Source organism: Mustela erminea, chromosome 4 (genome assembly GCF_009829155.1).
Source record: "Mustela erminea isolate mMusErm1 chromosome 4, mMusErm1.Pri, whole genome shotgun sequence".
NCBI classification, from domain to species: domain Eukaryota; kingdom Metazoa; phylum Chordata; class Mammalia; order Carnivora; family Mustelidae; genus Mustela; species Mustela erminea.
Genome location: NC_045617.1, coordinates 111,054,082 through 111,081,663, shown reverse-complemented (window position 1 = coordinate 111,081,663; position 27,582 = coordinate 111,054,082). Strand labels below are relative to the sequence as shown.

General features: G+C 35.3%; 1 protein-coding gene across 5 annotated transcripts in view; it reads right to left on the bottom strand.

Annotated features, from left to right (window-relative positions):
- Positions 1-27,582, bottom strand: part of ADGRB3 (adhesion G protein-coupled receptor B3) — a 739,102-nt gene that overhangs the window by 135,029 nt on the left and 576,491 nt on the right. For all 5 annotated transcript variants that reach the window (XM_032340376.1, XM_032340375.1, XM_032340373.1 and 2 more), the window contains 3 exons: positions 25,664-25,790; positions 23,951-24,054; positions 19,940-20,042 (listed from right to left, as the gene is read on the bottom strand). In XM_032340376.1, coding sequence (XP_032196267.1) covers positions 19,940-20,042; positions 23,951-24,054; positions 25,664-25,790 — 334 coding nt within the window. The remainder of the gene's footprint in view (positions 1-19,939; positions 20,043-23,950; positions 24,055-25,663; positions 25,791-27,582) is intronic.

Here is a 27,582-nt window from a genome sequence, read left to right as displayed (position 1 = left end):
TATTCTTGTCTTTCGTGGCATATTATGCTACTTTTTTCCCCCTAAAAAAGTTACTCTCACCTTACACATGTACTCATAGGAGATAGAGAATGCATTATAGGCAAGGCATGCTGACATTGACTGTAAATGCTTCTAACCTGTTAATAAAGATGGACCCTCTAATTTCACCTAATTTGACCTACATTGTTTCAGAAAACAGAGTATAATACTATATTTATTCCAGCATTAAAAAGAAAAATAAATCCTGATGTGCATTTGAAATTCTCAACTAACATTAGAGTTTTTCTATTCTGGCCAGATTTCAGTATAAGCTATAGAATTTTCCTTTACTTAGAAGGTAAAAATCCTGGTGCTCCTGGGTAGCACGGTCAATTAAGTGTCCGACTCTTGGTTTCAGCTCAGGTCATGATCTCAGGGTTGTGAGATCAAGTCCCACATTCAGTTCCACACTCAGCACAGAGTCTGGTTGGACCCTCTCTCTCTAAAAAATAAATCAGTCTTTAAAAAAAAGGGTAAAATGCTTTGGTCTTTGTTGGTGATTTTCAGTTTGGTTGATTGAAAGAAATGTTACCTAACCTAAACCAAGGATTTACCATGAATTACTAAAATATTAGCTCTTGTTGTAATAACAGCTTGAAAGATAATTCCATCCCATGAAACATGAATTCATATGTACATATATGTTTATTCATTTAGGCCCTCACGTTTTAGGTGGCACTTGAATCAAAGAATAAAAAGGGCTCTTGAATAAAACACTTGAATGATTTCTCTCAGCTCTACAATTTTCTAATAGATATAATAAACATACAGAAATTAGCCCATTTATACAATAATTTCTATTATATTCAGCAACCACTGAATGTGTATTTAGGGTCAAACCTATTTTCAGTTCTCTACGTTGATAGTACTTCATTCTAGATGAACTTTGATTCTAAATGAACACCTTAAAGAAGTTTTTTCATTGTGCACATAAAACCTACAAATCTACTGCAAGCTGAATTTAAGGCATTTCTGAAAGTCTATCAGTTTTAACAGCTTGAAACCTTTTTCTTACAAAAACATGCATTTCCCTGCAGGGTTCTGAAAAGTTTCCCAGCAACACTCATTAAGAGAGGCCACAGCTATAGATTAGCCTTGCTGCTACCATTTTCCTTGTAAAGTGTTTTTTTGGTGACAATTTTCTGTTCAGTAGTGCAACTGCATGTAATTATTCAAATACAAAAGCCTGTTGTAAAAGAATGTGGAGATGATGGCAAAATTACCAAAAAGCGGGTGAACTGCTATGACTTTAGACACAATTTTGTTATTCACTGTATTTACTGACAATTACCATTAGGAAGGATTTTTGTGTGAGAGACCAGGGCAGATTTGGTCCATTTGCAGAAAGATAATGTTCCTAAATACAGTTTAGATTGTTTCAGATGTATAATAAACAAAATAATTCACATCTTTGGTATGCTGATGTATCATCACTAAATTATTGGGAGAAAATACAATAGCTACTGTTAATGTCCATAGTTTAATACAGGGCCCAGGGAAATTAGAATATATGAATAAAAAATTCTGGTCTAAGATGGAGTTTATGGAAATTGCAAAATAATACTGGACAAGGAAAGAAAAATCCTTTTTTTTTTTTTTTTTGGTTCTTGATCAGAATCCTAAACTCAAAGCTATAAGGAAATTAAAGGCGGTTTCTCTTTAATCCCTCCAAGTGGAGTCCAACAGTCCCCTTGCTCTACCTCAGCCATCCAACTTCTACCAAATATATAGACATATATTTGCATTTTGCTGCTAAGAAAAATTGGTGCTCAGAGGGGCTAATGGCTTACCTATGACCATCCACAGTTTAGTGACAGGTTTAGTATTTGAGACCAGGACCTTTGTGCTATGCCAAATTGACTTGAAATAGGGTCCAGAAGGATGTCTTAATACCGAGACAGAGCAAATGGGTGCATTTCTGTTCTGAGGACGGCTGCTCTCCTCCCCCTACACTCCTCAAAGAAAGGTAAATGTACATGTAGCATGGGGCCCATTACTCATCTGTGTACGAATTACTGATTTCGGGAAGAGGGGACACAAAAACCTGGTGAGACATAACGGGATTACATAGCTTCACTATGTAAAAACAAATACAAAATATTTTTCCCAGAAGCTATACTCATCCAGTCTGGCCTACCATGCACTAACAAGACAGGATACATTAAAAAATTCAGTTCGGGGAACACCTGGGTGGCTCAGTTGGTTGGACGACTGCCTTCGGCTCAGGTCATGATCCCGGACTCTCAGGATCGAGTCCCGCATCGGGCTCCCAGCTCCACGGGGAGTCTGCTTCTCCCTCTGACCTTCTCCTCGCTCATGCTCTCACTGTCTCTCTCGCTCTCAAATAAATAAATAAAATCTTAAAAAAAAAATTCAGTTCGACTTTCAATATGTCCCTCTCTCACACCTTCTATCCCACCATAAAAGAATTATAAAAACAAAAAAATCTCTAACTGAGCACAAGCCATATCACACACATAAACAAAGACACATATATAATTTCGTGTATTAAAAAATACTTTATGCAAGGAAGCCCTATAGAAGAGATGATGCTTGGTCATGTGAAGTTGAACGAAACAATTCTTTTTTTTTCTAACTTCTGGCTAACGTTTTTCCAGTCTCTCATGGTCATTTTGTGGTATGGCTTGTTATAACCTAACAGGAAAACCGTAACCCAGCTGAAAGAATTCCGTTATTTATTTTTATTCTGTGCCTTCTTCACATCTGATTCTATTAATATAATGTGCATATATAATGTCTGCTAGATTATACTCTACGGTACTATTGCAAATAGAGGAGTAGGGGAAAAAACAGTCAATGTGCTCTTGTTTAAACTTTACAAGGTTAAAACTAACCATATGTTCTTGAACACAGGCGCAAGAGAAACCCTTAAAGATGTGCAGTTGGAGAGCTGACAAGTTGGCAGCAACAAGGCTAGTTATTGAAACTTGTAAGCTATCTATTACTTGAAATTATTCCCCATGTAGGCCCAGCTCTTGTTGAATCTCATCTGCTTGGAGCTAAGAACTTGCATTAATTTACACGGTACTGACTCATTTTCTTATTAAGCAATTTGAAATGATATGGTATTTTTGGCTTTGCAGGATTTCTTTCTCTTAATATCTTGTGCTTTTCTCCAGGAAGGTCAAAGAGTTTCATATTAATCTTCATAACATTGCTGTGGCATATTCTTATCCTTATTTGACATACAGTAAAGCTAAGGTAAGTAGAAGATTACATGAAAATAGACTAACAAGGACAAGTACTGACAGGCCTTCTATTTCTTACTCTACCCACCCTTCCATTCTCTGTTGCAAGAACCAGGACACCTATCAGAATCACCTGTGGAGTATTTTCAATCAAGTCATCCAATTCCTGAGGGCATAGTAGAATCTGGAGGTGGGTGTGGGGAAAGTAGATTGAAAACTCGCCATGTGGTTCTAAATGCCTGTCTCCTTTATCCTGCTTGAGAACCATTACTGCCTTAGTATGGTTTCCCAATATATGCACTTTTGTTCTTAAATATATTTCCCTCTATAAGTCATCTTTTTAAAAATGTTTATCCCATTATAACAATTTAATAATTCCCACTCTGGGACCCTGGACTCTATACCATTTAGTCTTTAGAAGAACCGTTGTGAGAGCTAACATTTTTGACATGTTAAAGGCAGTTCATTTCTTTAATGACTTTGTAATTTTCCCTTTATTAAAATGCATTAACTTTATCTAGTATTTTCATACTCAGCACAATTTCCAACTGGTTTTCACTTCTATATACTTGCAGATTCAATATGCAGATATTTCTTACATTGCTGAGTTTTCCCTTTTAGCAATAATCTATGAAAAGGATGCTGGTATTACATATTATTCATGTCTTCCTTCAAGTTCCAAGGGAAAGAAAGCATCATGGCAGGGTGGGATTTTTAAAAAGTAGAAAAATCAGCTCCTTTCCTTCAACATTATTCTTAACTCTGAAAATTGCTAGTTTTCCTCCGATCCCGAGGAATTCTTTTACTGATCTTAGAATTCTCCCTACTAGTAGAAATATTGACTTTTTTTTTTTTTAGCATTTCTCTGTCAATACAATTCCATTTCTGAAGATGAAGCTTAAGCATATTCTTTATATTGCTAGCTTCAGAGATTTCATTCAAATTCCTCTCTTTTCCAGCCAATGGGCCCTGGAAGCTTAACAAGGATCCTCTTCATAGCTGGCCATGAGATTGGGGAAGCTGCACAAATATATTCCAGCATCTCCACTATAGAATTACAACCACATCTCTACAAATAGATAGGTCTGCCAACAAGCATTAAAAAATACTGTGACGAGCTACCCTGCATGATACCCTGAAGAATCTAGTTTTCCCGTGATGTGCATAGCTAAGCTCTATTATCACCAAAAGAAATTACAAGTGGGTATCCAGGGGAGAATGTCACCGAAAATGTACTTCTCTCACGAAATTCACACCATCTCCCTTTGAGGCCCTAGTGCAGACCAGTCAACTAAATCTTGAACATGATCAGCAGACAAAATGCAAAATAATGAACTTTCCCCCCATCTGTGTATTGCATTTTTGCCATTTGTTTTCAATTGACTTTATTCCCATTTACTAGCAGTGGAAATAGGTAAACAGCATTTTGTTTACTTCAGATGGCACTTTTTATTTACAACCAATAGTTAATGAAGCCAAATGAGAGGACTGCCAGATGCAGGATTTGTAGAGATGCAAATGGATACAGGATAGAATATAAACACATTTCAGGGGGAAAAAAAAATTAGTCCTTATTGAATAAGACGCTCATCAAAGAAAATCTGGGAAATGATTAAAAGATTTATAACTTTAGGATTTAATGATCAAAAATGCACCACTTTTTAGTGACGAGATAGAAACTAAAAGAAAAAAAGATAACAGAAGTAATTATGTTACATATATTCATGTTTCCATGTCATTGATACAGCCTCCCAAGGCTGTTTAGGGAAGCTTTCTAAGAGTAAAACACAATATAAATACAACAGGATTGTTCTTGGTATTTGAAAAAAACAAACAAACAACAAAAAAAACCAAACCACCATGCTATTACTTTATTATTAAAAAGGACCAGGGTCTATTAATTGCACATTGATAAATGTCTTATTTTAGTTACTGAATGGAAATTTTCATTATGTTTGCATTAACAGGCAAAAGAGAGGCTATTTTCAGATAATTGGGTGTTGACCAATTTAAAGGAAGTGAGACACAGAATACTGCCTATATATGAAAACAAAACAAAACAAAACAAAACAAAACAAAAACAGCAAAACCAAAACGAAAAACCTTGTCAGTGAAATTTAAGACATAAATGGTTTTTAGACAGAATATTCACTGATGGGTTTTAAAACTCGCTCTCATTCATTGGACATGAAGTCAGAGATGGTTTGCTTGGCATAAATTCTGTTCCTTGTGCTTTTTCCTCTTCATTTGAGAAATACTTTTTGCTCCCATATAAGAAGTGTGTTACCAGCCTCTGATTTCCTGGAGAGGAGCACAGCTGCTTACTTCCTAACTCTCTACAAATACTTCTCTTGTATATACCTAGTCATAAAGAATATAAAGAGATATGGCTACATGCCTGAAGAGAATGTGGTCCTTGAACTTTTGATCTTAGACAGAATTTTGCTCTCAGCTGGTAATTAACAAGCTCAAGAAATTTAAAGAAAATAAATTAAGTCTGTCATTGTGTATGTTCTGATAGAAATATATAGTATTTTTAAAAAGTTCCACTTTCTAAAGAAAACATATTTAGGAACTAATCAGGTAAAAAGCCCCAAAAGAGTGAAGGATTATAAGACAACAAAAAGGAAAGGAGAAATTGCTTGCAACAGACTATGTTCCCTAGAGAAGGATATGGATTGCTTTATGGACTCCTGATTCTCTTCCACTTTTTCTTCAGTTTGAAACAGGAGCATTATTTCATAGCCCAAAGGAACACTACAATTAGGCGATGCTCCCTTCTTTCTCAGTAACCTTATCTAATTGGTCATAAAACCTTTATGATTCTATCTCATGAAGCAGAGCCATACTCACTGCCACTAACTTAACAGTTATTGAAAGCAGGTATCAGTTTTAGACAAAAGGTTCTAAACAAGGGATCTAGAGTAGACAAAATAATCTTGAAAAAGAAGAATGAGTTAGAGAATTCAAATTTTCTGATATCTAGACTTAATATTTTTTCAAACAATTCAATGGGGAAAAAAGGTCTTTTCAACAAATGATGCCATAACACTTGGATATCCATATGGAATGAAATGAACCCTAACCCATACATTGTGTCATACACACAAAAATACTTTGACATGTCACAGACCTATATAAAAAGGTGAAACTATAAGGTTTACAGAATGATATGGAAGAATATCTTCCTGACCTTAAAGAGTAAACAAATATCTATTCCTTATAGAGAACTCACAAAACACAAAGAGAAATATAAAAAAGTACACTTCACAAGATTAAAAAAAACTTCTACTCAGCAAAATGTGCCATTAATAAAATACAAAGGTAAGCTATAGACTGTCAGAAAATGTGTAGGTATAATGTCACTATATATATATATACACATATATATATATGTATGTATATATATAAAATCTTTATCCCAAACACATTTCAAAAACTCCTTACAAAACCGTAATAAAAAGACAAACAATCCTAGTTATTAAGGAAGGAAAGACCTGAACAAAGACTTCCCTGTAAAGAACATAAAAGGGCCTATAAGCACATGAAAAGATGCTAAACCTTATTAGCTATTAAGAAAATGTAAATTAAAATGTTGGCAAGGATATGGAACACTGAACTATCACAGACTGCTGGTTATTGTAGAAGACAGTACAATAATTTTGAAATCTGTTCAGTTGTTTTTTTTTTTTAAGTTAAAAATACTCCAACTAACCATGAGAGACTGTGGACTCTGAGAAATAAACTGAGGGTTTTGGAGGGAAGGGGGATGGGGGGTTAGGTGAGCCGGGTGGTGGCTATTAAGGAGGGGACATACTGCATGGAGCACTGGGTGTGGTATATAAACAATGAAACCTGGAACACTGAAAAACCAAAATAAAAATTTTTTTAAAATACTCTAACTTGCCTTTAATCCAGTAATCCTACTCCTAGGTAGTTATCCAAGAGAAATAAGAATATATGAGCATAGGAAAATTTGTACATATAATTTAAAGCAGTTTTATTCACAGTAACAAAAATATTGAGAACAGTCTGAAGCCCTACCATTTGGAGTTTGGATCAACAAAGTGTGTTACATTCACACAAGAGAATAATACACAGCAACGTAACAGAATTGACTGAGAATATACACAACAACATAGTTACACCTCAAAAATATAGTGAATGAAAAAAAAAACCAGACCAAAAATGTACTCATATAACTTCATTTAAATGAAATTCCTAAACAGACAAAACTGATGTAGGACAGTAATCAGAGCAATGAAGGCCATGGGGGAAAGGAGTTGCCTGGGAGAGAGCAGAGATAACTTTCTAGGGTGATGGTAATATTGCGTATCTTGACTACAGTATTGATTACATAGGTACATGTTGGTCAAAACTCATCACATTATTCGCTGTGCATTTCACTGTATGTAAATTTTACCTCAATTAAAAGTTTATTGTATGTCGGTTTGTTATGTCCTAGGTATAATTTTACTTGATCCTCATAACATCCTCCTCCCCAGTGCTAGATTAGAAAAGAATAATAGCAGAGAGTTAGAGAGTTCCTCCATTCAATGAAAAATATTTAATGGGTGCTTGCTGCTATGTGCCAGGCTCTGAGCAAGGCACTAGGTAGTATGAATCAAGTAGAGAATGTCCCTTCCCTTCTGAATTTAAATTAAAAAAGATGACAAATTAAAGCAGTGATTATAAAGAAAATAATGGATTCCTTGAGAAATAGTAATGAGAAAACTATTGTCGTGTTTTGACTTGGGGGGAATGGGATTTCAGGGGTGTCTTCTCTGAAAAGGACACATATAAGTTAACTAGGCTAGCCTAAGAATAAAAAAAGACAAACTGTGGCAGAGAGAGAAATATGTGAGGAAACCCTGAGGCAAGGGAAACAGGTGTATGCTAGGCAAAGCATATAACTGATGGGACACTTTTGTAAGTGACCTTGCTAATAATTGCACGAAGACAAGAAGCACAAACCAGCCATATGGTCACCTGACGGATGGCTTATTAGCTACTTCTACAGAGATTCTCGTGGAAGGTGAGCATGGCAGGAATACAGTGAAAGGAAAAGTAATGACTATGAGGTGGTGAGGTGAGAGAAGTACTTAGAGGGCAGGTCATTTAGGAACTTGTGGGCCATCTTAGGGGTTTTGGATTTCATTCCAGGTGTAAGAGAAACTTCACTTATTTTAATTGAAGGGTTTTAAGCAGAGAAGTGTCATGATATGATTTATAATTTAAGAAGATCACTAGGCTGGTGTGTGGAGAATGGTTAAATAACTTGACAAATGGTACACGGCCAGTAAATGGTAAAGCTTAAAACCTCCTCATTTAGAATAAGCCACAATCGCATTACACCTGGAATGCTGAGCCACCTTGCAGCAGATCCTCCAGCCCCAGTCAAGCCTTCAGATGACGGTTACTTTCACATTTGGACTGCAGCCTTGGGAGAGATGCAGAGAGACAACTGCCTGGGTCGATGGTTCCAAAGTCCTGACTTAGAGGAACCGTGAGGCTTATATTTATTTTTATGACACTAAGTTTGAGGTGCTTTGTTATGCAGTAATCAATAATACAGATTTTCTATCCCATTTCTATAAAGGGTGGTCTTTCTTAGGTATAGAGGATTCACTTTGTAACTTTATTTCGCAAGTTAGGAGAATACGTAACAAAAGTTTCTGAACAGAAAGAAATTATAAGTAAATGAGAAAGAAGCCAGAAAAATAGAATTAATTCATATTTTGTAAAAGCCATTATGTAGCATCCCTATACATTAGGAGAAATCACTTTGAAATATAAGTAAAATGTCATTAACAACGAGAATGTAAAATAGATAAAAATTCATTTAAAATTCTCTCTAGTCCTGTGTGTATATACTGATGTATCATGTACCAAAGACACATCCATGTACAGAGATACATAAAAACTATGCATATTATAGTTTAACACAGAACACATAAACAGGCCCTCGTAATGAATACTCATGATTAGAATTTATCATTGTATTTCTCCTGTTAATCATTTCTTCCTTACATTACAATTGAAACCTTAATCTTTAACTCAGTACACTCGTAACCTAGGATGACTATAAATATAAATATTTTAATTTACTCACTTTGCATTTCATACATCTTAAATTTCATAGTTAAGAACTACATTCAACTCCGTGGTATGCCTACTTCTTTCTTTAAGGCTTAAAGTTTAAAATTAACAGGCTAGCATTACAAAAGGAGTGAAAACCAGAATGTAATCTTCAAACATGCTTATTTTTTTCTGATAATAGGCATTAGTGTTTGTGCTTTGGTTCTTAAAGTTTACCACAGCAATGCCTATGATAGAATATGCATAATAATAACAATAATCCAGCTTTTAGGAAGAGTGAGGGCCAGAGGCTGAGAGGCTGAAAACAAAACAAAACAACCACCCCAATTCTGTTCTGTGGGTGACATTAGTGAAGAATTAGCTGAACTCTGCCATCCCTATTTTTTGTGTCAAATATTACTTTTCTGCCCAGGTGAGAGACTTTTTTTAAATAGGGATTTTAACATTTACGACGAGAGAGTATGACGACTCTCTTCATCAAACTTTAAATAGTTTTCTTCTACAAGAGAACCAGCTTTGTTGTCTCATGTACTGGGCATTTGTTAACTGCTTTTAGCTTCTTCAATTCATAAAATGTCCCGCACGGCTGAGAGTGATTTGATTCATATTATATTTTAATTTTTATACACTGGTAACTAATAGTCACCCTATGTGAAGAAATTCTGTTTAGTTCTTGCTCCCAAGGAAGGAATTCAAAGTGTTTTTTGCTTCCTTTTTATCTCTGCAGAAGCCCTTTCAGAAACTTGCAAAGGTCCCTGTTCTAGTTCTGTAGGCTACACAGAAATAAACCTTGGGTAGACAACTTCAAAATGAAGGTCATCTTTATATAAAAACATCAGCCTAAAAATGGCCTGTCCTCACCTTACATTATAGTTCTCTCTAAATCCAACCACATCCAAGTCTTTATGTCTAGGGCTACTTTTGAGCTTCCACAGCAAAACTGAGTCACTGTGACAGAGACGGTATGACCCACAAAACCTAAAATCTTCGCTATACAACTCTTTACCCCCAAAGCTTGCCAACTCTTGGATTAGACCCTGAAGTATTTGTGAAAGGAGTTCTCTCCTCTACTCTCCACCACCAATGAGGCAAATTTTGCCTTGGTCAATGATCTTTGGTAAAAGCCTCAACCCTCCTCTCTTCATCCCATATTCACCCTAGAGAGGTATAGCCTCAAATTAGTCTAATGGGCCATTGGAAACTCTATTATAATCTTATCTCGAGGGCTTTTGACTTTTGTGGCAATATGTGATTTAAAATAATTCACTTTATGTGAGTTTTTTTTTTTTTTTAGCACTTTGGTTCTTTACCATGTATTCGGAATTATCATAAACATTATCAGCTCTAATCATACAACATGGCTCTCTTGCTGACATTAGTCAAACTTCTGACCAGTTCCCATTAAGTACTGAGAAGAGGGAGGGTAAGAAGATACACATACAGTGAAATTTTTAATTTCTGTATTGGCTTGATTCTAGGGGAGAAAAACATCTAATCTTCAACATTTTTTATAAGACTCCTTGAGAGTCATTTAAGGTCTCAAATTCTTTCAGATATTCTGAATCAAGATAAAATATCCTGAATCGAGATAAAATCCAATTCAATTCAATCCTCTCTCATCAAAAGAAGGTCTCAAAGTGTTCTGTAAGTCTTTAGTGCTTTCCTCCTTTCTCTCATCATAAAACAACAATATCATCACAAAAAGATTGACCTAGGCTGCAATTATATCAAACAGGGTCTTAATTATCCAAGTGGCTGTACTTCTGTTATATTATCCTTCACTTAACAGAGCCACAGCTTGCATCATTCATGCATTCAACATTTATTAACTTTATACCACATGTAAAACAAATACTAATATTAGTGGCTTCAAAGCCTAGAAACAAGAGGAAAAACACCACCTTAGAGAATCGCAATACAATGGGCAAGCCTGCTCAGAAAATGAATAGTTATGGAATAATGTGTTTGGTGCTGACAACAGGGAGATATACCATGGACTATGGAAGCAGAAAGGAGTACTGGAAGACTTCACTAAGATGATTTACATAAGCCAACTCCTAAAAGGAGTTTATTAGGCAAAGTAAGAATAAGTACAGAGGCACAGGGTGAGAGTGACTCCAGTGGACAGGGGATACCCTGGAAAGCACAGAGACTGCCCTCTCCCGCAGCAGAGAGCACAAATGGAAGACCAAAAGCCCTTCAAGAGGCTGTCTCATCCTGGAGAGAGAAGGGTATTTTTATAACTCATCTACCCATCTTTTATTTCCCATGAAGTCAGTTTGTGTACGAGTGATAGCTCTGAATGTAGGTGATGATCAGTAAAAGCAGTTAATCTCATGAGTCTTACCGACCCACTGTAGAGTTTGAAACTGGGGAATGGCATAATCAGGTTTTATTTTTTATTTAAATTTAAGGTATTTTTCACAGTCATATGAAAGATGAGATTACACAAACAAAAGCTAAATGAGCAGACCAAAGTTAGAAGAATGTTATGGTAGTTATGGTAGTCCCACTGAGAAATCATGAAAACCAGTTCCAAAGTGGGGGTAAGGAGGATGGAGACTAGAAATGGGCCACATCAAGGAGTCTCTTCAGATTGCCTGGAGAACAGTCCAGCTGCTTGAAGGTGAATGAACAAAGAATCAGAGTAGGCCTGGCATGGGGCACCTGGGTGGCTCAGTGGGTTAAACACCTGCCTTCAGCTCAGGTCATGATCCCAGAGTCCTAGAATTGCATCCCAAGTCAGACTCCCTGCATAGCCTGCTTCTCCCCCTCCTTCTGCCCCTTCACCTGCTCTTTCTCTCAGATAAATAAATAAAAGCTTAAAGGAGAGAGAAAAGAGTAGGCCTGGCATCTCCAAAGCAACTACCAGAATTGAAGCCCAGACTTATAATCTACTTCTCTCCTGCTGAATGAATGCTCACTCTGGGACTTTTGCCCAGCTTTGTAGTTTGACCTCAGAACACACACTGAGTGTGTAAACTGGCACTCATGGTTATCTGGCACCTGATATCTCAAACCATTTTAGTAACTCTGTATTGTCAAATAATTCCACTTTCATTTTCTTTGCTTGTTTCAAACTGATCCTTCCTATTGATCTTTTGCCCTATTTTGAATTGGCTTTGATAATGTGATTTGATTCCTACCACACAAAACTAGAAATATATAATCAGGAAATAGGAAGGTTAAACCGCACTGTCATTTTGTGAATAAAATAATCCTTCATTGCTGGGATCCTGGGAAAATCAGGAAACTAACCAACCATTCTGTTCCCTGGTTAGATAAAGGTTTTCGGGAATCCAGAAGAGCCTTGGCAGAATTAGGAAGATGCCTCAAAATGGACTCAAATGAATCACACGTAAGCTTATTGCATTCAGATCCTTTTACAAACATCATAGCAAGTTGATAAATTAGATTTTAATAAATCTAAATAGGAAGCTTTAGCTTCAGTCATTAGGATCACACACATATTTGAGACATAATAAACATACATTTGGGATATTATTGGCAGGAAGCGAATTCTATGAGAGGAATTACAAATAAGCACATTTCTTTTGAAGATTATGAACCTTATTTTACATGACTTATCAAGTGAGTAGTTTCACATTTGCTAGGTTTCAGAGCCTCCTTAACTAAAACCCAGAAATCAGATCACCTTTAAATATGCCATCAATCACTTAGACCTTCAAACAGCCCCCAGGAAAATAGTCTTTATCACTGTATTTGCTTAGATTCTGTCTACAGTGGGAAACCCTAATCCTTATAAAACTAACTACAACTCTTAGCTTCAGAGATATAGGCCCAAATGATGGACTCAGATAAATGCATGTACTCATTCAACCAATAAACACTATACACTTCATGCATTCAGACTATATGTTGGTAGTAAATTTAAGAATAAATGTAACCTAGTCCTGCCCTAAGAATAGTCTGGTTAGAAACAGGTAATCTAATCAAAGACTTTAAGTATGCACTGGAAATCATGGAGCCCCAGAGCCAAGTGTACCTAAGAGTAGAAGATTGAGTAGGGTTTCCTACACAGGAAAAAATTGAGCAGTGTCAGAGAATGAGCAGGAGCTAGATGAAGACATTTGGAAAGTCAGGTGGGGTGGAGAAGAGTAACAGTGCTCCAGGTTCAAGGGTAACAAAGAACAAGAATCCATAAAATAATTTTGACAAGCTATAAGCAGTTTGCTCTTGCTGGTGTGATCAAAGTCAGCAAAACAGAATGAGAATGGAGAGGTCCACAAAGGTCATGTTCAAGGTTTCTCAAGTTTCATAAGCTACAGAACTCTTTCTCAATAAAATTTATTTCTGAGCCCCAATATATTACTGCAAGAAAATCAGTGAATAGAAACCTTCATAGATAAATAAAACATTTTTCACTGCTTGTGTCTGAGCAGTTTGAAAATCACTTCTGTGAGGAAGTGAGACAATAGCAACAAAGGCACAGGGAAGTGAAGTGATCAGATTTGAATTTTCACTCCATGACTTGGGCTACAAAGTAGAGAGCATGTTTTTGTTTGTTTGTTTGTTTTGTTTTATTTTGTTTTTTAAAGATTTTATTTGTTTATTTGACGGACAGAGATCACAAGTAGGCAGAGAGGCAGGCAGAGAGAGGAGGAAGCAGGCTCCCCGCTGAGCACAGAGCCCGATGCGGGACTTGATCCCAGGACCCTGGGATCATGACCTGAGCTGAAACCAGAGGCTTTAACCCACTGAGCCACCCAGGCGCCCCGAGAGTGTGTTTAATGATGCTGCCAGTGGTAGACCACTGAAGATGATTAGTACATGACAGAGGAAAAGGTGGCTTTGAGAGGCATATGAGGGTACAACAAGCATGGGGGTGGGAGGAAGTGACTTATTGGATCTACTACATGAGGGAGGAGGAGACATTAAGCCTGACTCTCAGAGTCCCAGCTTATGCAACTGGGTTGGAGCCCACAGGAAATACGTTCAATTTATATATAATGTGTTGGATTGTGGATCAGAGACACAAGTGATGAATTTGGTGGTGAGCAGAAGATCAGACAAGAGGAAATACGAAGCTCAGAAGAGAAACATAAATCAGATGCACACCTGAGAGTCATCAATATCATTATCACCATAATTACAACCACTGTTTAAGGGGTGCTTTAAAGTGCTTCATAGGTACCATCTCATGTGACGTTGACAACACCACTCTAAGGGAGGCCTTAACAAGAAGTTAAGGTCCAGAGAAACTAAATATCATCCTCAAGATCATATAAGCAGGAAGTGGCAGGCTTAGGGTGCTCAGGTCTCTCTGGCTTAAAATGCCTTTCAACCATCACCACCCAAGAGATGGTTCTCTCCAGGGCAGCATGCAGAGCACTGAATCTCAAGAGGAGGGGCAGAACAGGTAGCTGAAACACAAAGTCAATATTCCTCCTCGGAAACTGAACATATATACATTCAGAGGCCACACATGTAGTAAATGGGTGAAGAATCTGGGTCTCCAGCAAAAGAAAACCATAGATAGAAGAAACAGGTGCATCAGAAGGAGCTTCACCCAACTGAAGATGTTCAAATTCAAGATTTTATTTCTAAAAAAACATCATCCTGACAACACAAAAACATCCTCCATGAGAATGACCGCTGCCTTTTAGCTTGACCTATATTTCCTAATTTTAAAGATTACTCTGTAAAGTAAAGATTACACTGTTACTCTTCTCCACCCCACCTCGACACAAACTACAGGACAAAAATAACATTTTATAAAAGGTGAATAAACAAGAGATGTAGGAAAAACAAACTTTGTAGAGGATAGACTCTTAAAACGAGCTCTAACATAGAGAATTTTTGTTTTTGGTAAGACCGAATTAAAAGATATAGCTCACTATATACATAAAGAAACATGAGATAAATTCCTTCTAAATAGTCCTAAGGAAATGTTTGCCCCTCTGAAATAATTTGGGAAGCCCCCCTTGATATGTCAATGGGAGCTTTTGCTGGGTCTCTTAAGACTAAAGTTAGTGTCTAACTTTGCTTTCTCACAGCTGACTATTATTTTTCAAATAACTTTTAGGATGTCTTTTTAGCATGCCTATAATTTCTTCCATAACACTTTGGTATTCTCAGAATGATACTCTGTCTGTGTCAGTCAGTGTAATCTTTAATTCTAGGACCTGTCCAGGAATGCACACAACAGGATGGTCAGCTGGCACCATATTCCAAATGGTCATACGCCAGAGGGGGCAACTCCTAGGTCCTTTTGATCTAGGTAGATTTATCCACACGTAACACTTTTCTCATCAAGCTGAATATAAAAAGTTGGTCTTTATTTATGAACTAGTGTCTGGTTAATCACTATAGTAGGTGTATTAATGGGTTCCCTTTGATGAAAATAAAGGCTTAAGGATATGTGGATTAGCTGATATATATAGTTAAATACTTCCCAATCTTGATATGACTATATGAGAGATTTCATTGAAGCCTATATCCAGCATGTCTTAGAGATGGGGCCCACAATGTTATCCCCAGTCATTCTGTGTCCAGACATTAGAGTACGAAGGATTTCTGATTGCATCATGGTGACTGAAGGGCCCAGAAGATGATTCTGAAGTGTTGCTATGTCTACCTCAAGTGAATGTTGCACACAACATGTGATCAAAGTATCTAAAATGACAAAGATCTAGGATTTTCACTGAGCTTATAAAACAGGTTTGTTCCTGATATGCTAATAAGTATTTATCTAAAAAATATCTGTGTGATAAAGAATCTGGACTTGACTGCTTTCATTATAACTGGTAGTGAGGTTGTGGGAGAGAAGCTATCACTTAGCACTTCAAACGTTTTGGATGACTACTATTGTCTAAATAAATAAATAAATAGTTTTGCCAAATTTGGCTTTCATCATTTAAAAAGCGTATTATGAAGTCTTTAATATAAAAAATCATTTCAATGTCTTTTGGGAAGAAGCAGATACATATTTTGTGATTAAGAAAACCATATTTTGAACTTATGTTTCCAAAATAATCTTTGTTTTCTGCAAAACAGTAGGACCAAAAATAGCCTACATACTTAAAAAAAAAAAACCCAAAAACAAAAAAACTGCATACTTCTTCACAAACAAACAACATTTCAGTGATACAAGAACATCCTGGTTCCATTCACAAAGATATCAAAGGGCAGTTTCCCTTTATGAGAATGTTTGAAATATAATGACATGGATTATCAGTAGATTTTATAAATGTATCTTAAGAGATATAAAAAATGCATACCTCATACTTAAACAATGAATTTCAACTTGTTTCTATCCTACTCAAAAGAAATACTCAGTAGTGAGATAACTGAGTCAATTATATTTCAACAAGCAGTTCTGAGAAAGACCCGAATATAACACTTCCAAACTATTCTGGACTCAATACTAAATACCCGTTCAGCACTAAATACCTGTTTTTGCACAGACTAGTCATGACTACTCAGAGGCAGTACCAAATAAGCTTCTTCATAGAGAAGCTTTCACATGTTTCTATTTTTCCCAATGTGGAATACTAAAAAATCAATCAAAACTTACCAGGGAAGTCAAAGATGGAATCTGGTCAATTATAAAATGCCCAAAGGAAAAAAAAAGAAATGGCCACAGCAGCAATGGGGTCCTACACACTACCTAAATAAAATACTGTAGCCAGTGATCAATATTTTACCTTTTTAAAATACTTTCCTGGCAGTTATACAGATAAGTTTATACAGATGATACATTTGGTATTTTTCATTTCTTTCTTTTTTTAAAAAAAATCATGAATCCCAAATATAGTCAGAAAGGTATATCTTTCACATACTGCTATTTCACATATAAAATGAGTACAGGCAATTTAATTCAATTCAGCACATCATGATAAAATATATGATTATTTTCCCCAGAAATTTGATATTGTCAAGAATGACTAAAAATAAAATCCCAGTGTTCATATTTTCCCTCCTAGTCACACTGCTATAGTCAATTTTCCTAGGCTTGCAGAATCATCTACTCAGAGCCAGTAAAGCAAAATTAACATAGCATAAGAGAAACCAATAATTTCTCATTTTCTCACCATTACTACTACCTACCAAATGTTCCTCCCCACAAGCATCAGTAACTGTAGCAACAAAAATTAGCATAGGCTATCTGGAACAGAACTACTATGGTCCCAAAACCATATGGAATCTACCCCATAGATAATTACTAATATATTTTTTCTAAACCCATACCAGCCATTCTGTTAAATCAGACATGAAAAGTAAAACCAGACTTGTCTTATCTTGCCTTTGATGTTCCCAATATTTGCAGATATCAAAAAGACATCTCCGTAAAAAAACAAGGAAGCTGAAAAGCTGGGAAAGGCAAAATGGCCAAGAATGTAATTTCTTAAGACTAGTTTCTGAATATTATTACGATGTAGACCTATATAATATGGTAGTCACTGGCTGGACGTAGCTGCTGAGCACTTGAAATGTAGCTAGTCTGAACTGAGATGTACTGGAAGTATAAAATACACATCAATTCTGAAGACTTAATAAAAATATTATAAAATATTGTATTAGCATTTAAAATATTAATTATATGTTGAAATGGTCATCTCTTGGATATACTGAGTTACATATAGTACTAAAATTAATTTCACCTGTCTCCCTTCACTTTTACTGTAGCTAATAAAATATTATAATTGCATATGTAACTTGCCTTTTGGCTTACATTATATTTCTATTGGATGGGGATGATTTAGACAATAATCACTGTAATATGTAGTAAACCTTGTGAAAAATTCTACCATTTGACCATCTGGCTTAGAACTTGTAAAAACTTTGCCATACAGCATGAAACAACCTTAAAAGCACATTTCCTGAAAGTCACATAGTTTTCCATATTTTAATGAGCATTTGGAGGCTAAACAAAGACAGGAAAGGGTGCTCTGATGAAAAAAACAAAAACCAAAAACCAAAAACTCAAACTATGGGTTTAAGCTAACTCTAGCTTGATTTTTTTCTCATTGCCAGACCCAATAAAGAATTCCTATTTCAGAGGAAAAGCTCTTCTCTTCTGCCTGGAGTTTCAAGGACAAACAGTTCAAGAATTGTGAACAGGTACTAACAAGTACATGAGCCTTTCTAAGGTATCTGAAGCCCTGCCCAGGTAAAAGTCAAAAAGGTTAGGGTGAGATGAGTAATTTAGTACTTCCTTAGGGTTTACAGTCCCATTGTCTCTCATCTCTACTTAACTTTGCGTCACTTTCCTTTTTCTTCCCAGCTTGTGCCAACGTTTACCCCTACTTTCTCTGCTGTGGGTTATTTGTACATTTCTTTCTCCTCTCCTAATTCCAACAGGCATCTTCCTCAACCTTTGGTCTTTCTTCTTTCTTCCTGTTTTCCCTTTTCATATATATTTTATATATATATTATATACATATAATATATAAAATTTATGTTACATAGTCATCAATAGGAAAAACAAAACATTCAAATACATCAAAGTTCTTTTTACTTCCACAGGGCTCTATACTGAACTTTAATTGTTTTTGTTTGGCCCTTCAGGGTTAACGACCTTTCCCTTGGACTCTCCCCCTGGCCAAAACCAGTATGGTTCAAGAAGAAATCTTCACTAGAATCACCTAAGTGGATTCCTAGACCCTAACTACCCAGATCCAAAATCAGATTCCTTGGTAATCAGAGCATGGGTTAGCAAAATTAGACTACCTTAATGTTGATACATGTCCTACTAGTCCATCAGAAGGACCTACTGAAAAGCACATTATTACTATTTTTTTTTTTTAATGAAAGCTTCTGGGAGAAAAAAAGTTCAACTATTGACTTTAGTATTTGACAGTAAAAAAGTTGAGAAAACAACAGGCCCAGATTAATCAACAAAAGTTATCAAAGCAATGTTTATCAGAATTCCTTTGAGACTGGGATAAATTAATTTAAGATTGCTAGTATGGATTTCGTACAATGCATTCAGAGTAGTTTAGTAAAGAAAACTGATAGTCATTGGTGGAAAAAACATGGTCATCCAACTCAATTCATTTTGTATGAATAGGGTTCAGGCTTCTACACTCTGCTCAAAGTGACTGTGCAGTTCAAGAACCACAATGCTGGTTCAGTATCGAAATGTGAAGTACAAGTTTTTGAAAAGCATAAAATCTATTGCTGCTTTTACCTAGTACTCTCTTCAGTCATTGGTGACAGACAATTTGGGGGAAGATTTCCATGATCTAGGTTACACTTGTAAGCAATTTATAGTTGACTTTTAGGAATCAGTGTGTTAATAAAGTAGACCAAAACACAGGCAATTCTATTTACAATTAGGATAATGAATCAAAATTTGCTCTTTTGATGTTCCAAGGCTTTGAACTCCTAGAGCTTTGATATAATGTTTAATAAACATATCTTTACTATTATAAACAGCCTCTCAATCCCCAGGAAGTTAAGCCAGGACTGTATTTCTGGTCTAGATTAGGCAATACTTTTATTTAGAAACTAATTTTATTTTAAAAAAATTGTCAGAAGTTCTCCACTTTATGTAGAATGTTTAGATTATCAATAATCAGCTTTATGTCAAAACATAAACACACAAATAGAATAATTACCAGTCATACCTTATTATGTGTCTGAGTCTGTCCAACCAGGATGAGGATGTTGGATGAGATGATAGACAGGCAGAAGTTAATTAGAATTATAGACCTCTCAGAGCGTATGTACCTAGCCAGAAAGAAAGAATGTGTCCAACTTTAAAATTCAGCAGAAAGAAATCCATATTATGCAGATGGTGAAATTCATCCAGAAAAGGAAACATTAAAATATATCCTTTATAGAAGAAAATATATAAAAAATGTTTTTTTAATAAAGATTATCCTTAGAGACCCAATTTTATGGTGACATGGTATGTCCTAGAGTCCTTCAGAGTAATTTTATTTTCTTTAGACATTAGTATGGACAACATGTCATTTCTGACAGAATTGAAGTTGTAACTGCTATCAATATAATTTTTTTTACTAAAACATTAAATTTCTTGGAAATATAACAATTACTATAATTACCATTATGTATATATATATTTTTATATATAATATATAATACATTTATTATCATATAAAATCTATATAAACCAAAAGGAAAAATTCCACACAGATTCTCAATATCCTTGTATACTAGAAAGCAGCCATTACTTTCATGAAACCATGAGCCCTCATCCACCATTTCACATACTCAAATATTTTTATATAGTTTGCTATTCTTTTTATTTTTCTTTTCCTAACTGCTCCAAAAAAAAAAAAGAAAAAGTAAAAGAAAGAAAAAAAAGAAAGATTAAAAAAAATGAAACTTCATTTCTAAAAACTAGTCCAATCCACAAATGATAATTTGCCATTAGGCTGGAAAAATACTTGGTATCTGCCATATTTCCCCCTTATGAAGAAGTGATTATATACAATCTGCTATATAACTTTTAAGTGCATCAAGAATGTAAGTCATAGAGAAAGCTGCTCAGAATCAAATGTTCCACCAGCTGTTTACCCTGAAAGGGTAATGGTTATTTTGCTTTACTGTACCCTGTGGTAAATCACTGAGTGACAGTAACAAAAAAGACATACTTGTACTTGCTGTGTATTTGAGGCTGTTCAATTTGTATTAGTACACGGAATCACTTTCCACAGCAGGCCTGGGTTTACTGTGCAGGGTTAGGTGGGGTGCCAGAGATCTGGAGGCACTCTTTGGAAAATAAAATCTATCAAAGTTCTTTTTCTATCTCTGTCTTTGAGGAATATTTAGGCCCACATTCCATCACATATTTCAGAAGAGAACACAAAATAAAAACAGGAGTAATAATAAAATACAAAAAGCAATTTTTTCAAATAAAAAAAATTCCTTTCTTCACAAAACAAACCTAAATAGGAATAACCTAGGTCAATTCTCAATATAAAATGCCCTCAAGTATTGCTTAACCTTGTCTCTCCATCATCAGTATCTAAAAATATAATAAACCACACACTGGGAAGCTAAAGACAACATCAAGTATTAAGTCATTTCTTCTTTTGTGAGTGGGAGATATAACATAAAAAGTTTAAGGGCTGCACAAAATTGACCCTTTATAGGATGTTAATGGCTTCGTGACAGCACAAGCACACAGATGACATTACTAAAAGGGTTTCAGTGATATCATTTGCTCTGTAAGTAGGAAAATCCTGTTGATAAAAGACCCAGACTGACCACCTTGAAGACTCTAGATATTTCTATTATTCATTAATACTGAGTTACATTATTGCATTAAAATTTTCTATAAATCATCTCAACTTCCAAAACTTTTTATAAACATACTTGAGGTTTTAAACAAAACTCGTAAATACATCATTTCAATACATAGATTAAAAAGATATGCTCAGTTGCTCTTTGATGTAATACCTTTACGGAACATATTTGTAGATGAAGAGAACATACATAGTAATATTTCGATGAACATTTCTAATGAACTATAAAGGACACCAACAATTTTCAAAATACTACACTATATATAAAATAATTCTGATGTTCATATATTTTATAAATCATTAAAAACTTTAAAACTTAGACTTTTAATTAGAAAAAAAGGCAGCAGAGGCCTAACATGAGTATTACCATATGATAATACCACACGGTAATACTATAAGATAAATTTCATGTTTATAACATTCATTAAATTTGTCATGCCATAAGATTCACTATTAATTTAGGAATCTTGGAATTCCTATAAAATTATTAATGCTACTTCAATTCTTCTATTTGTACACGATGAGTTGATTAGCCACTAAATGTTAGGAATCAAAATTGTGTTGTTTCTTGGTACTCTCTTCTACACTTGTGTTTCATACCAGGTACTAATACAGATCCTTCCAGGTGTTTGGGCAATTCTTAGAAAACTACTAGGTGATCTCCCTGGATCTTCTGGATTAAAGAAGATTTATTATGGACTAATTAATCTTGTGCTTCTTTACATACCATTTACATTGGCAATGTTGGTGCTAATGTTAGCTATAGGTGTTGAGGGGTTAAGAGAAGGTGGAATTGGTGCCTGAACTCTAAGGACTGAGAAATGGAACTTAGTTCTAATTACTTCAGTGAGTATGAATGATGACACTGTTGAGATTGCCTGAAGTTCTGGCCCTTCGACACTGCCTCATTTTCCAAAAATGCCATTTAGGCAATTATGGGAGACAAAGTAGTCTTATTCCCAGTCTTTGTTCATCTTGCTCTTCCATTCCCAGGGCAATGTCTGCTTGACTAACCCCTGAAGCTTGGATTTTATTGTTTCTAATGCCATGCTTAGACCAAACATTTCTTTAACTTTGTGGGATTGGCCATATTTTATCAGGTTTTCTCATTCTGTCAGTATCTTACAACCAGATAACTCCTTCCCAGGAAGGTAGAACACCTATTATGTACCTGTGTCAACGGGATAAGAATGTCTACATAATTTTTTGAAGTATGAAAATTTTAATATTGTTGACACATTAATATCCTGGACAATTAATTCTTATCTCAAGAGAGTTAAAAAATATAATGGACAACATTTTTTTTTTTTTTTTGGAAAGGACGTTAAATCAAATGACCTTTCTTTAGTAAATCATAATTACTCTTCAACTGAATTGTTTTTTAACTTAAGTAACAGTAAAACACAAGGACTAGCTACTTTTGCAATTTTGATATTGAACATATTCAGGAAATAATATACAACTGTCTATTTATTAGTATAATAACCATTTTTGGAATGTTTTTAATAATCAAGATGAATATACAATGTTTTACACTTAATATTTTTTAAATCTGTTAGGAATTTTGGCCATTTGGTTATGTACTGTTTATCAATATGTGAGTAGACATAATAAAATATCTAAAATACACAGGTATAATTTTTATTAATAGAAGAAATCTTAGGGATATACTGAATTTTCATGTACTATGAAGCAGATGCATTTCAAATATATAAAACAAAGTTTTTCAATCACATCTCCTTATTTATGTATTTTTTACTTCTTTTAGCTAATTTGTCAAAATCTGACTTTTTGGAAACATTCAACCAAGAAGTCTTTCCTATAGCATTTTGGTATTATGTTAATGCATTAATAATATAGAAGACTTACTCATTGTCTGGGATATACTGAAAACATGCACTTAAATTCTTAAGTTTAAAACTTAAAACTTAAGAATTTGGAGACCTAAGAATTTGGAAAACTTAAGATTTGGAATTTCCATAGCAGAGAAATTACTTTGTACCAATTAAACTCTAAGCTCAGTAACTATTGGGATAAATAGAAACAAACATTGACTGAACTATGGAGATAAGAATACCATGTTTGAGGGTAAGCAACTTGTTGAAAGTTATCACCATTTGATTTGGGAAGAAAAGTATGTGGCTTTGTTTATTTTGTCATCATAGGCATATACAAGAAAATTAAGTAAGAATTTTATTACTATTATTGAGCTCATTTATTATAGGTCAATCACAACAATTATAACTGTTCTAAAAATACTTCTTTCAGTAAGTTAAAAAGAAAGGAGACATAATGGTTATCATATTGCCAGCTTTAATCTGCTAAGAGAGCATTCTATTTCAAGTGCATTAATTGATTACATACCTCCATAATGCTGCATAGACAATTGCGAGGGTGATCAAGGCCAAGCAAGAAAGGCCACTGCCTACTATTAGGGTAACTGAAGGTGTACCAGAGGATTCCATGATCTGTAAATTAAACAAAAGAAACACAAAAAGGAGAGATAATTTTTATTATAAATGAAAATAACTTCTAAACTCAGCAAAACTATCCTAATACTCAAAAACAGCCAACAGAGTTGTTATAGTTACCAGATAATTACCCAGTGATCACTTTGTTCATATATTCTCAACCTCTAAAGTGACTAATTCTAGCTCCCCCCCCACTGTGAAGTAATAAAAGCCTTAGAGTTTTAAATGCTTGATTATGGCATATTACTCACCATGGCTTACAATAAATACCTATAACTAAAACTTGGTGAGTATTCATATGTTAAATTTTCTCTAGCTGAAATTTCAAGGAGCATTTTTTTTTTCAACAACTGTATTTCAATTATTTCATAGCATGCTTTTTGATAAAATTTACTTTGATCTTCCCATTTATAACTCATTGTAACCCTAACCTGGTACCTAAATATTGAAAAATTTTCAAACTTTCTGACTTTTGACAACTTTGTTCCAAGTCAAGTGTTCTCTTATTTAATTTCACTTGCTTGGCCTCTAAGGCTATAAAAGAAAACCAAATTTTGAATGCAAGAATTTACAACATATTTTGTGGTTTTTTTTCTTTTCGATTAACAAAATATACAGAAATAATTTTCACAATACCAGTATCAGTCCCTAAATACATGACCTTGACAAATATGCTTTAAATATTTTAAAACATATATAAAGATTATAAGCAGTTACTGACTTGAGAGGTTTCTTTCCTTAGACACTAACATGATACTAACTAATAAAATCTGTTGTTTTTCTTATTTTTAATATTGAAAGTTTGAAGAAATACACTTTAAGATCAAGTGTGTTCCAAACCTTAGGTATGCACATTAAATTACATTATGTATTTTTGTCATCAAAATAAGTAAGAAGAGTGAGGCATATTTAGGCCAAATTTAGACAAAAAGTCACATTCATCTTAATAATTATTTTTCTATATTTCAATATTTTGTAAATAATTTTTCAAAATACAGTTGAGGATATTATTTTTCTCTTAGACAGTTTTTGCAGCTATTTCAGAAACTACTTTTTTTTTTAACAAGCCTACACTTTTAAGGAATGATTTTACAGTTTCAGGCAGTCCGTGCTTTCATGAAAACTTCATTTGCTTTTTGTTTTTTTTAAAAATAAATATCCAAGGACACCCCCAGAAAACCTGTACTGAAAATATCCAATGCAGATATGCAATATGTTTGGCTTATAGTGTCTGGGGTCTTCATTCTACTACCAACAGTATTCTCACAAATTCCCCAGACCAGCTTTACAGTTCTAAAATAAAGGTTAAGTTGGCAATTATTTTTATTTGAAAGTTTGCAGCATATTAGTAATATGATGGAGTACATCCTCAAAACTATGCTGCAGAAATTTCAAGTTAGAAGACATAAAATTTAGTAGAATTTAGTTACAGCACATCAACTAGAATTCATTTTACCAAGCTACTGTAGCTAAGGAGGAGACGAACCCAATTTTGCCACCCTGCAACATTTTCCATTTCCCCTTTTAAAATGCAGTTCCCTGGAGAAACACTCTCCACAATGTCCCTGCCTTTGCATTAAAGCCTTGTTTTCCCTTTGTTACTTACTATTTCTCTAGGTTGCTGAGCCAAAATGGCGAAGGTAGAGAGACGATCACATAAGCATTTCGTATGGGATGCATCGGTAAGCACAGTTTTACATCCCTGGGTGGACCACGTTCCCAAAGACTCGTTCCTGCAAAGGGGGGTGGGGGGAGATCGGGATAAATACGCCTGACGGCCAATTCCGTAAAGAAGAAAATGCAGTTTAATTGAGAGAATCGTCTACTGTAATTCCCGTTCAGGAAAAAAAAAAAAATCTACTTGTTGTTGAACAGAACGTAATTTAGATGCATCTCCAGTAATGCAAAGCGAGAGTGTTTGGAAAAAGCAAGCGGGCGGGTGCAGCGTGCAAAGAGCTGTCCAGCGCCGGAGGTGCTGAAACCGGGACTAGCTCTGTCCAGCCCTCTGCGAGGAACGGCAGAGGCAGTGGCAGCACGAGCAGCCGCCAGAGCGTTGGCAGCCACTTCCTATGCTCATCGGATCGTTTCAAACACTCAGAGTGTAAAGAGGCTTTTCAGATTTTCATACCAGCTCTGATTCTCGTCCTGTATTTTTGGATCGTGAATGCTGGCTTTTAAAATGCGGATTTCTCTGAAAAGCCTGCCTAAAAGGTTATATAGCTTGGGTTGGGTGATAGGATCTTTTCCGCTGCTGGTTAGGGATTTTTCCTCCCTTTAGAATTAGCTGCTGTGAAAATTTCACCCTGGAAACGGGAAGCAGCAGCAGCGGCATCAGCTGGTTACGACTCTTATTGCCTTGCCTGGTATCCAGGGGAGGGGTAGGTTTCAGACATAAGCTTCCCACTCCACACTTCATTCAGCCCAACACGCCTCTGAAGCCCTTGACATTTCTCCCCCTGACCTGCGTCTCTGCCCTGAAGTAGAAACATTAAGCTAACACCAAGTCTGCTAGAACATTTGGAAGAATAATCCTACCCCAAAGTCCGGTAGGAAGGGGAAAGAGGGCCTGCTTCAGTTTCTCTTTGGTATAGCCATTCAAAATTCTAAAGCATATGGTTTATTTCCCACCCCAGCAGAATAAAAAAATGGTATCAACCTACGCTTTCTTAGTAGGGGGGGGTAAGATGGGGGAGAACCCTTCCACCCCCAGCTGAACTACTCTACAGGAAGAGGAAGAAAAGGAGAAAAAGAAAAAAAAGCTAGAGAGTTCAACCAATCAACTTTATTAGCATTACACGTGTTATATACTGAATGCACCAATTCTCCCCTCCCCTCCCCCAGGTATGGAAACTCTCCAGCTAGCGAAACCTGGTTATGTGTGTGTTTATGTGTGTGTTTTAATTTCAAACCACATTATTAACTGTGTTAAAAATTACTCTAAAATTCGAAGCGAATAACACCTAATTTTGAATGTTGTACTTCTGATTTCACCTACTCCATCCTTGGATGCCTAAAGCTATTGGGTTAAATATGCATGCAGTCTATTTCTGAGAGATTTCAATGAGAGAAGCTTCTCTGTGACAGTTGGACTTCCAAGTTGAGCTACAGAATATAATTCACACTATCCTTTTTGGTATGTAGAAACAATGTTTTTAATATATGTGATTTTGTATCATTAATATTTATGACTCAAAATACTCTTAATTACAAGTTCTTTTAAGAAGGAATATTTGAGTGAGGAATTTGAGGAAGGCCACATAAAAAAATTAACTAAGTTCACCCAAATACTTTTAAGTATCACCAGTTCAAAATTAGGAGGTCTCTTTTCTTTCTCATGACGTCATGCAGTCATGTCAAATTTAAAAATATGTATCAGTAATACCTTCAGCCAACTGCAATAGTATTAAATCCCACTTCTACCTAACCATAGCAACACTTCAGTTTATCTCATAAGCTGTGTCTTATCTTCTTGAGACCAACAGTGAAGGCCAAATGAAAAACATTTAGCTTAGTTGATTAAAGTTT